Raw genomic sequence first — 11,564 nt, forward strand, 5'->3', positions numbered from 1 at the left:
CAGTTAACCCACTGTTCCCCTGAACAAGGCAGTTAACCCACTGTTCCCTTGAACAGGCAGTTAACCCACTGTTCCCCTGAACAGGCAGTTAACCCACTGTTCCCCTGAACAAGGCAGTTAACCCACTGTCCCCCTGAACAAGGCAGTTAACCCACTGTTCCCCTGAACAGGCAGTTAACCCACTGTTCCCCTGAACAGGCAATTAACCCACTGTTCCCTTGAACAAGGCAGTTAACCCACTGTTCCCTGAACAAGGCAGTTAACCCACTGTTCCCCTGAACAAGCCAGTTAACCCACTGTTCCCCTGAACAAGCATGTTAACCCACTGTTCCCCTGAACAAGGCAGTTAACCCACAGTTCCCCTGAACAAGGCAGTTAACCCACTGTTCCCCTGAACAAGGCAGTTAACCCACTGTTCCCCTGAACAAGGCAGTTTACCCACTGTTCCCCTGAACAAGGCAGTTAACCCACTGTTCCCCTGAACAAGGCAGTTAACCCACTGTTCCCCTGAACAAGGCAGTTTACCCACTGTTCCCCTGAACAAGGCAGTTAACCCACTGTTCCCCTGAACATGGCAGTTAACCCACTGTCCCCCTGAACATGGCAGTTAACCCACTGTTCCCCTGAACAAGGCAGTTAACCCACTGTTCCCCTGAACATGGCAGTTAACCCACTGTTCCCTTGAAGAAGGCAGTTAACCCACTGTTCCCTGAACAAGGCAGTTAACCCACTGTTCCCCTGAACAAGGCAGTTAACCCACTGTTCACCTGAACAGGCAATTAACCCACTGTGCCCCTGAACAAGGCAGTTAACCCACTGTTCCCTTGAACAAGGCAGTTAACCCACTGTTCCCCTGAACAAGGCTGTTAACCCACTGTTCCCCTGAACAAGGTAGTTGACCCACTGGTTACCTGAACAAGGCAGTTAACCCACTGTCCCCTGAACAGGCAGTTAACCCACTGTTCCCCTGAACAAGGCAGTTAACCCACTGTTCCCCTGAACAAGGCAGTTAACCCACTGTTCCCCTGAACAAGGCAGTTAACCCACTGTTCCCCTGAACAAGGCAGTTAACCCACTGTTCCCCTGAACAAGGCAGTTAACCCACTGTTCCCCTGAATAAGGCAGTTAAACCCACTGTTCCCCTGAGCAAGGCAGTTAAACCCACTGTTACCCTGAACATGGCAGTTACCCACTGTTCCCCTGAACAAGGCAGTTAACCCACTGTTCCCCTGAACAAGGCAGTTAACCCACTGTTCCCCTGAACAAGGCAGTTGACCCACTCTTCCCTGAACAAGGCAGTTAACCCACTGTCCCCCTGAACAGGCAGTTAACTCACTGTTCCCCTGAACAAGGCAGTTAAACCCACTGTTACCCTGAGCAAGGCAGTTAACCCACTGTTCCCCTGAACAAGGCAGTTAAACCCACTGTTCCCCTGAGCAAGGCAGTTAAACCCACTGTTACCCTGAACAAGGCAGTTTACCCACTGTTCCCCTGAACAAGGCAGTTAACCCACTGTTCCCCTGAACAAGGCAGTTAACCCACTGTTCCCCTGAACAAGGCAGTTTATCCACTGTTCCCCTGAACAAGGCAGTTAACCTACTGTTCCCCTGAACAAGGCAGTTAACCCACTGTTCCCCTGAACAAGGCAGTTGACCCACTCTTCCCCTGAACAAGGCAGTTAACCCACTGTCCCCCTGAACAGGCAGTTAACCCACTGTTCCCCTGAACAAGGTAGTTAACCCACTGTTCCCCTGAACAAGGCAGTTAACCCACTGTTCCCTTGAACAGGCAGTTAACCCACTGTTCCCCTGAACAGGCAGTTAACCCACTGTTCCCCTGAACAAGGCAGTTAACCCACTGTCCCCCTGAACAAGGCAGTTAACCCACTGTTCCCCTGAACAGGCAGTTAACCCACTGTTCCCCTGAACAGGCAATTAACCCACTGTTCCCTTGAACAAGGCAGTTAACCCACTGTTCCCCTGAACAAGGCAGTTAACCCACTGTTCCCCTGAACAAGGTACTGTTCCCTGAACAAGCCAGTTAACCCACTGTTCCCCTGAACAAGGCAGTTAACCCACTGTTCCCCTGAACAAGGCAGTTAACCCACTGTACCCCTGAACAAGGCAGTTAACCCACTGTTCCCCTGAACAAGGCAGTTTACCCACTGTTCCCCTGAACAAGGCAGTTAACCCACTGTTCCCCTGAACAAGGCAGTTAACCCACTGTTCCCCTGAACAAGGCAGTTTACCCACTGTTCCCCTGAACAAGGCAGTTAACCCACTGTTCCCCTGAACATGGCAGTTAACCCACTGTCCCCCTGAACATGGCAGTTAACCCACTGTTCCCCTGAACAAGGCAGTTAACCCACTGTTCCCCTGAACATGGCAGTTAACCCACTGTTCCCTTGAAGAAGGCAGTTAACCCACTGTTCCCCTGAACAAGGCAGTTAACCCACTGTTCCCCTGAACAAGGCAGTTAACCCACTGTTCACCTGAACAAGGCAGTTAACCCACTGTGCCCCTGAACAAGGCAGTTAACCCACTGTTCCCCTGAACAAGGCAGTTAACCCACTGTTCCCCTGAACAAGGCTGTTAACCCACTGTTCCCCTGAACAAGGTAGTTGACCCACTCTTACCCTGAACAAGGCAGTTAACCCACTGTCCCCCTGAACAGGCAGTTAACCCACTGTTCCCCTGAACAAGGCAGTTAACCCACTGTTCCCCTGAACAAGGCAGTTAACCCACTGTTCCCTGAACAAGGCAGTTAACCCACTGTTCCCCTGAACAAGGCAGTTAACCCACTGTTCCCCTGAACAAGGCAGTTAACCCACTGTTCCCCTGAATAAGGCAGTTAAACCCACTGTTCCCCTGAGCAAGGCAGTTAAACCCACTGTTACCCTGAACATGGCAGTTTACCCACTGTTCCCCTGAACAAGGCAGTTAACCCACTGTTCCCCTGAACAAGGCAGTTAACCCACTGTTCCCCTGAACAAGGCAGTTGACCCACTCTTCCCCTGAACAAGGCAGTTAACCCACTGTCCCCTGAACAGGCAGTTAACTCACTGTTCCCCTGAACAAGGCAGTTAAACCCACTGTTACCCTGAACAAGGCAGTTAACCCACTGTTCCCTGAACAAGGCAGTTAAACCCACTGTTCCCCTGAGCAAGGCAGTTAAACCCACTGTTACCCTGAACAAGGCAGTTTACCCACTGTTCCCTGAACAAGGCAGTTAACCCACTGTTCCCCTGAACAAGGCAGTTAACCCACTGTTCCCCTGAACAAGGCAGTTTATCCACTGTTCCCCTGAACAAGGCAGTTAACCTACTGTTCCCCTGAACAAGGCAGTTAACCCACTGTTCCCCTGAACAAGGCAGTTGACCCACTCTTCCCCTGAACAAGGCAGTTAACCCACTGTCCCCCTGAACAGGCAGTTAACCCACTGTTCCCCTGAACAAGGTAGTTAACCCACTGTTCCCCTGAACAAGGCAGTTAACCCACTGTTCCCTGAACAAGGCAGTTAACCCACTGTCCCCTGAACAGGCAGTTAACCCACTGTTCCCCTGAACAAGGCAGTTAACCCATTGTACCCCTGAACAAGGCAGTTAACCCACTGTTCCCCTGAACAAGGTAGTTAACCCACTGTTCCCCTGAACAAGGCAGTTAACCCACTGTTCCCCTGAACAAGGCAGTTAACCCACTGTCCCCCTGAACAGGCAGTTAACCCACTGTTCCCCTGAACAAGGCAGTTAACCCATTGTACCCCTGAACAAGGCAGTTAACCCACTGTTCCCCTGAACAAGGCAGTTAACCCACTGTTCCCCTGAACAAGGCAGTTAACCCACTGTTCCCCTGAACAAGGCAGTTAACCCACTGTTCCCCTGAACAAGGTAGTTGACCCACTTTTCCCCTGAATAAGGCAGTTAAACCCACTGTTACCTTGAACAAGGCAGTTTACCCACTGTTCCCCTGAACAAGACAGTTAACCCACTGTTCCCCTGAACAAGGCAGTTAACCCACTGTTCCCAGGTAGGCCATCACTGAAAATAAGAATTTGTTCTTCACTGACTTGTCTGGTTAAATAAGTTGATATTTGTTACGTCAAAAGGCTTGGTCTTCACCATCACCAGAAACACTCTGATGGAAAGTTCTGTTTTTGGAACTCAAAGTTACCTTCTTCAGATCAGACAGAGCAGCACCCACTGGACAGTCCTGCTGACGTTTACATTTCACATTTTAGTAATTTAGCTATGATTCCAGAGTGACTTTCAATTAGTACATACATCTTAAGACAGCTAGGTGACACAACAACATATCACAATCGTATCAAATACATTTTTCCCTCAGCAGAGTACTGATCAGCAAAGTCAGTCCTCGTGGGAAAAGAGAAGTGGCGAGGAGCCCGACGTGAGAGCTATTTAAAACATAAATAATAATAATTAAGAGGTAGGCGTTCAGATGTTTCCGGGAAGCTGGCAGGTTCTCTGCTGTCCTAGCTTCAGAGGGAAGCTGGCATGTTCTCTGCTGTCCTAGCTTCAGGGGGAAGCTGGTTCACACCATTGGGGTGCCAGGACAGAGAAGAGCTTGGACTGGACTGAGCGGGGTCTGCCCTCCTGTAGGGGTGGGAGGACCAAGAGAATAGAGGTAGAGGGGTGTAGGGGTGGGAGGACCAAGAGATTAGAGGTAGAGGGGTGTAGGGGTGGGAGGACCAAGAGATTAGAGGTAGAGGGGTGGAGGGCTAGGGGGGTGGGAGGACCAAGAGATTAGAGGTAGAGGGGGAGGGCTGTAGGGGTGGGAGGACCAAGAGATTAGAGGTAGAGGAATGGACTGCTCAGGTTGGGGTGTAAGGGTGGGAGGACCAAGAGATTAGAGGTGGAGGAATGGAGGGCTTCAGTTTGGGGTGTAGGGGTGGGAGGACCAAGAGATTAGAGGTAGAGGAATGGGGGGCTCAGGTTGGGGTGTAGGGGTGGGAGGACTAAGAGATTAGAGGTGGAGGAATGGACTGCTCAGGTTGGGGTGTAGGGGTGGGAGGACCAAGAGATTAGAGGTAGAGGAATGGACAGCTCAGGTTGGGGTGTAGGGGTCGGAGGACCAAGAGATTAGAGGTAGAGGAATGGGGGGCTCAGGTTGGGGTGTAGGGATCGGAGGACCAAGAGATTAGAGGTAGAGGAATGGGGGGCTCAGGTTGGGGTGTAGGGGTGGGAGGACCAAGAGATTAGAGGTAGAGGGGTGGGGGGAAGGACTCAGGTTGGGGTGTAGGGGTGTAGGAGGACCAAGAGATTAGAGGTAGAGGAATGGGGGCTCAGGTTGGGGTGTAGGGGTGGGAGGACCAAGAGATTAGAGGTAGAGGAATGGGGGGCTCAGGTTGGGGTGTAGGGGTGGGAGGACCAAGAGATTAGAGGTAGAGGGATGGAGGGCTCTTGTAGGGGTGGGAGTACCAAAAGATTAGAGGTAGAGGGATGGAGGGCTCAGGTGGGGTGTAGGGGTGGGAGGACCAAAAGATTAGAGGTAGAGGGATGGAGGGCTTGAACATAGCCTGAAGGTAATGAGGGAAGATCCCCTTTCTGCTCCGGTTGGGGCACCATGCTCATGAATGGGATGCCAGCAGAGACCAGACTGGTAGAGGACAAGTGGGATTAGGACCTGCTCCTCTTCCTGTGTGAGGTAGGGTCACTTCCTGTGTGAGGGATGTAGGGCTTGAACATAGCCTGATGTTCCACTTTCTGTGGGTAGGGTCTCTTCCTGTGTGAGGTAGGGTCGTACTCTACGGATGTTCCACTTTCTGTGTGAGGTAGGGTCTCTTCCTGTGTGAGGTAGGGTCGTACTCTATGGATGTCCTCTTCCTGGAGAGGACAGGGTGCCTGGATGTTCCACTTTCTGTGTGAGGTAGGGTCTCTTCCTGTGTGAGGTAGGGTCTCTTCCTGTGTGAGGTAGGGTCGTACTCTATGGATGTCCATCTTCCTGTGTGAGGTAGGGTCGTACTCTATGGATGTTCCTCTTCCTGTGTGAGGTAGGGTCGTACTCTATGGATGTTCCTCTTCCTGTGTGAGGTAGGGTCGTACTCTACGGATGTTCCTCTTCCTGCGTGTGGTAGGGTCGTACTGTATGGATGTCCCTCTTCCTGTGTGAGGTAGGGTCGTACTCTACGGATGTTCCTCTTCCTGTGTGAGGCAGGGTCGTACTAAACGAATGTTCCTCTTCCTGTGTGAGGTAGGGTCGTACTCTACGGCTGTTCCTCTTCCTGTGTGAGGCAGGGTCGTACTCTACGGATGTTCCTCTTCCTGTGTGAGGTAGGGTCGTTCTCTACGGATGTTCCTCTTCCTGTGTGAGGTAGGGTCGTACTCTACGGATGTTCCTCTTCCTGTGTGAGGTAGGGTCGTACTAAACGAATGTTCCTCTTCCTGTGTGAGGTAGGGTCGTACTCTACGGATGTTCCTCTTCCTGTGTGAGGTAGGGTCGTACTCTACGGATGCTCCACTTCCTGTGTGAGGTAGGGTCGTACTCTACGCATGTTGTAAAGCATGAACCTGCAGGAGCAGGTTGTTGTCCAGTGTCAAGCCAAGGTTCTTGGCGCTCTGGGAGAGGGACACCGTGGTCAGAGACAGCCTGCTTGGTCAGAGACAGCCTGCTTGGTCAGAGACATCCTGCTTGGTCAGAGACAGCCTGCTTGGTCAGAGACAGCCTGCTTGGTCAGAGACATCCTGCTTGGTCAGAGACAGCCTGCTTGGTCAGAGACATCCTGCTTGCTCAGAGACATCCTGCTTGGTCAGAGACATCCTGCTTGCTCAGAGACATCCTGCTTGCTCAGAGACAGCCTGCTTGCTCAGAGACATTCTGCTTGGTCAGAGACATTCTGCTTGGTCAGAGACATCCTGCTTGGTCAGAGAAAACCTGCTTGGTCAGAGACATCCTGCTTGGTCAGAGACAGCCTGCTTGGTCAGAGACAGCCTGCTTGGTCAGAGACATCCTGCTTGGTCAGAGACAGCCTGCTTGGTCAGAGACAGCCTGCTTGGTCAGAGACATCCTACTTGGTCAGAGACAGCCTGCTTGGTCAGAGACAGCCTGCTTGGTCAGAGACAGCCTGCTTGGCCAGAGACATCCTGCTTGGTCAGAGACATCCTGCTTGGCCAGAGACATCCTGCTTGGTCAGAGACATCCTGCTTGGTCAGAGACATCCTGCTTGGTCAGAGACAGCCTGCTTGGTCAGAGACAGCCTGCTTGGTCAGAGACATCCTGCTCGGTCAGAGACATCCTGCTCGGTCAGAGACATCCTGCTTGGTCAGAGACAGCCTGCTCGGTCAGAGACAGCCTGCTTGGTCAGAGACATCCTGCTTGGTCAGAGACAGCCTGCTTGGTCAGAGACATCCTGCTCGGTCAGAGACATCCTGCTTGGTCAGAGACAGCCTGCTTGGTCAGAGACAGCCTGCTTGGTCAGAGACATCCTGCTTGGTCAGAGACATCCTGCTTAGTCAGAGACATTCTGCTTGGTCAGAGACAGCCTGCTTGGTCAGAGACAGCCTGCTTGGTCAGAGACAGCCTGCTTGGTCAGAGACATCCTGCTTGGTCAGAGACAGCCTGCTCGGTCATAGACATCCTGCTTGGTCAGAGACATCCTGCTTGGTCAGAGACATCCTGCTTGGTCAGAGACATCCTGCTCGGTCAGAGACATCCTGCTTGGTCAGAGACAGCCTGCTTGGTCAGAGACAGCCTGCTTGGTCAGAGACATCCTGCTTGGTCAGAGACATCCTGCTCGGTCAGAGACATCCTGCTTGGTCAGAGACAGCCTGCTTGGTTAGAGACAGCCTGCTTGGTCAGAGACATCCTGCTTGGTCAGAGACATCCTGCTTGGTCAGAGACATCCTGCTTGGTCAGAGACATCCTGCTCGGTCAGAGACAGCCTGCTTGGTCAGAGAAAGCCTGCTTCTAGAGACTTAGCGTTGATCGTTGTTCTCCTCTAGCCAGTCACCGGGTAACTGTCAACCCCTCAGCCTCGCTGACAGAGTTACGACAAACAGTAAGTACTTTCCTTTGGTTTCATTGAAAAGGCAATGTATTGTTTGCACAGCGTTAATGATTGAACACACCGGAGCGCTCTCTCTCTCTCTGTCTCTCTCTCTCTGTCTCTCTCTCTCTGTCTCTCTCTCCCTCTCACTCTCTCTCTCTCCTCTCTCCCTCTCTCTCTCGCTCTCTCGTTCTCTCTCTCTCTCTCTCTCTCTCTCTCTCTCTCTCTCTCTTGTCTGCTCTCTCTCTCTCGGCCTCTCTCTCTCTCTCTCGCTCTCTCTCTCTCTCTCTCTCTCTCTCTCTCTCTCTCTCTCTCTGTCTCTCTCTCTCTCTCTCTCGCTCTCTCTCTCTCTCTGTCTCTCTGTCTCGCTCTCTCTCTCTCTCTCTCTCGCTCTCTCTCTCTCTCTCTCTCTCTCTCTCTCTCTCTCTCCCTCTCGCTCTTTCGCTCTCTCTCTCTCTCTCTTGCTCTCTCTGTCTCTCGCTCTCTCCCTCTCACTCTCTCTCGCTCTCTCGCTCTCTCTGTCTCTGTCTCTCTGTCTCTCTCTCTCTCAGACCGTGTTCAAACACAGGTCCGCTCTCAGAGTAGTTACACGGTACATGGTTACACGACAACACCACCAGAACCATTGTCCTGTATGAGGGGTGTTCTGACAATACAGGAAATGGACCAGGGCCCAAAACATGTCCTTCTACAAGTGGTGCACTACATAGGGACTAGGGTGCCATTAGGGACAGGCCATATAGCTCTACCCTGCAACCAGAGCGTGACTGAGTTAGACCATATGTGTCCACTATGTACTGGCATCCTATATATATCCCATAATAACAGTCCCCCCTCAAACAGTGACATTAACTACTGCAGCCCTGTCAATCAAACATGAACCTCTGGAATTTAACTTGAGTTTTTTTTTCTCTCCTGACTCCAGACTCCAGGCGTATCCTATTGGTCATGAGATTGATGACACTGGGCCTCAAGTTAGGCATTCTGACAGGGGGGCCTCTGGTTAGGCATTCTGACAGGGGGCCTCTGGTTAGACATTCTGACAGGGGGCCTCTGGTTAGATATTCTGACAGGGGGCCTCTGGTTAGGCATTCTGACAGGGGGGCCTCTGGTTAGACATTCTGACAGGGGGCCTCTGGTTAGATATTCTGACAGGGGGCCTCTGGTTAGGCATTCTGACAGGGGGCCTCTGGTTAGGCATTCTGACAGGGGGCCTCTGGTTAGGCATTCTGACAGGGGGCCTCTGGTTAGACATTCTGACAGGGGGCCTCTGGTTAGACATTCTGACAGGGGGCCTCTGGTTAGGCATTCTGACAGGGGGCCTCTGGTTAGGCATTCTGACAGGGGGCCTCTGGTTAGACATTCTGACAGGGGGCCTCTGGTTAGGCATTCTGACAGGGGGCCTCTGGTTAGGCATTCTGACAGGGGGCCTCTGGTTAGGCATTCTGACAGGGGGCCAAGATGTTCAAATGCTCATAAATGACCAGCATGGTCAAATAATAAAAATCACAGGCAGAACAGTTGAAACTGGAGCAGCAGCACGACCAGGTGGACTGGGGACAGCAAGGAGTCATCACGTCAGGTAGTCCTGAGGCATGGTCCTAGGGCTCAGGTCCTCCGAGAGAGAAAGAAAGAAAGAAAGATAGAAAGAGAGAATTAGAGAGAGCATATTTGAATTCTCATAGGATACCAGATAGGACAGGAGAGGTACTACAGATAAAACAAACTGACCCCAGCCCCCCGACACATAAACTACTGCAGCATAAATACTGGAGGCTGAGACAGGAGGGGTCAGGAGACACTGTGGCCCCATCCGATGACACCCCCGGACAGAGCCAAACAGGAAGGTTATAACCCCACCCACTTTGCCAAAGCACAGCCCCCACACCACTAGAGGGATATCTTCAACCACCAACTTACCATCCTGAGACAAGGCTGAATATAGCCCACAAAGATCTCTGCCATGGCACAACCAAGGGAGGGGTTGCCAACCCAGACAGGAAGATCACGTCAGTGACTCAACCCACTCAAGTGACGCACCCCTCCTAGGGACGGTATGAAAGAGCCCTAGTAAGCCAGTGACTCAGCCCCTGTAATAGGGTTAGAGGCAGAGAATCCCAGTGGAAAGAGGGGAACCGGCCAGGCAGAGACAGCAAGGGCGGTTCGTTGCTCCAGAGCCTTTCCGTTCACCTTCACACTCCTGGGCCAGACTACACTCAATCATATGACCCACTGAAGAGATGAGTCTTCAGTAAAGACATAAAGGTTGAGACCGAGTCTGCGTCTCTCACATGGGTAGGCAGACCGTTCCATAAAAATGGAGCTCTATAGGAGAAAGCCCTGCCTCCAGCTATTTGCTTAGAAATTCTAGGGACAATTAAGAGGCCTGCGTCTTGTGACCATAGCGTACGTGTAGGTATGTACGGCAGGACCTAATCAGAGATATAGGTAGGAGCAAGCCCATGTAATGCTTTGTAGGTTAGCAGTAAAACTTTGAAATCAGCCCTTGCCTTTACAGGAACCCAGTGTAGGGAGGCTAGCACTGGAGTAATATGATCACATTTTTTGGTTGTAGTCAGGATTCTAGTGGCGGTATTTAGCACTAACTGAAGTTTATTTAGTGCTTTATCCAGGTAGCCGGAAAGTAGAGCATTGCAGTAGTCTAACCTAGAAGTGACAAAAGCATGGATTAATTTTTCTTCATCAGTTTTGGACAGAAATTTTCTGATTTTTGCAATGTTACGTAGATGGAAAAAAGCTGTCCTTGAAATGGTCTTGATATGTTCTTCAAAAGAGAGATCAGGGTCCAGAGTAACGCCGAGGTCCTTCACAGTTTTATTTGAGACGACTGTACAACCATTAAGATTAATTGTCAGATTCAACAGAAGATCTCTTTGTTTCTTGGGACCTAGAACAAGCATCTCTGTTTTGTCCGAGTTTAAAAGTAGAAAGTTTGCAGCCATCCACTTCCTTATGTCTGAAACACATGCTTCTAGCGAGGGCAATTTTGGTGCTTCATCATGTTTCATTGAAATGTACAGCCCTACAGCCCTACAGTCTTCAGCCCTACACTCCTACAGCCCAAAAGCCTTACAGCCCAACAACCATCAGCCCTACACCCTACAGCCCAACAACCCAACAGCATGCAGGCCTAATCTCTATGGCCTGGGCAGGGACAACCTACAGCCCTACATCCTACAGCCCTACAGTCTTCGGCCCTACATCCTAAAGCCCTACAGTCTTCAGCCCTACACTCCTACAGCCCAAAAGCCTTACAGCCCTACAGCCTACAGCGCAACAGCCCTACAGCCTACAGCCCGATAACCTACAGCCCTACAACCTACAGCCCAACAACCTACAACCCTTCACCTTACAGCCCGATAACCTACAGCCCTACAGCCTGCAGCCCAACAACACAACAGCATGCAGGCCTAATCTCCATGGCCTGGGCAGGGACAACCTACAGCCCTACACCCTACAGCCGATAACCTACAGCCCTACAGCCTACAGCCCAACAACCCAACACAACAGCATGCAGGCCTAATCTCCATGGCATGGGCAGGGAC

General features: G+C 51.5%; 1 protein-coding gene across 1 annotated transcript in view; it reads right to left on the bottom strand.

Annotated features, from left to right (window-relative positions):
• LOC135536248 (uncharacterized) overlaps positions 1–9,442 on the bottom strand; it is a 33,500-nt gene extending 24,058 nt beyond the window's left edge. The window contains exon 1 of the mRNA XM_064962614.1: positions 9,097–9,442. Within this exon, the coding sequence (XP_064818686.1) occupies positions 9,097–9,442 (346 nt within the window). The remainder of the gene's footprint in view (positions 1–9,096) is intronic.
• Between the last annotated feature and the right edge of the window lie 2,122 nt (positions 9,443–11,564).

This window comes from Oncorhynchus masou, unplaced genomic scaffold, assembly GCF_036934945.1.
Source record: "Oncorhynchus masou masou isolate Uvic2021 unplaced genomic scaffold, UVic_Omas_1.1 unplaced_scaffold_582, whole genome shotgun sequence".
Taxonomy (NCBI): Eukaryota; Metazoa; Chordata; class Actinopteri; order Salmoniformes; family Salmonidae; genus Oncorhynchus; species Oncorhynchus masou.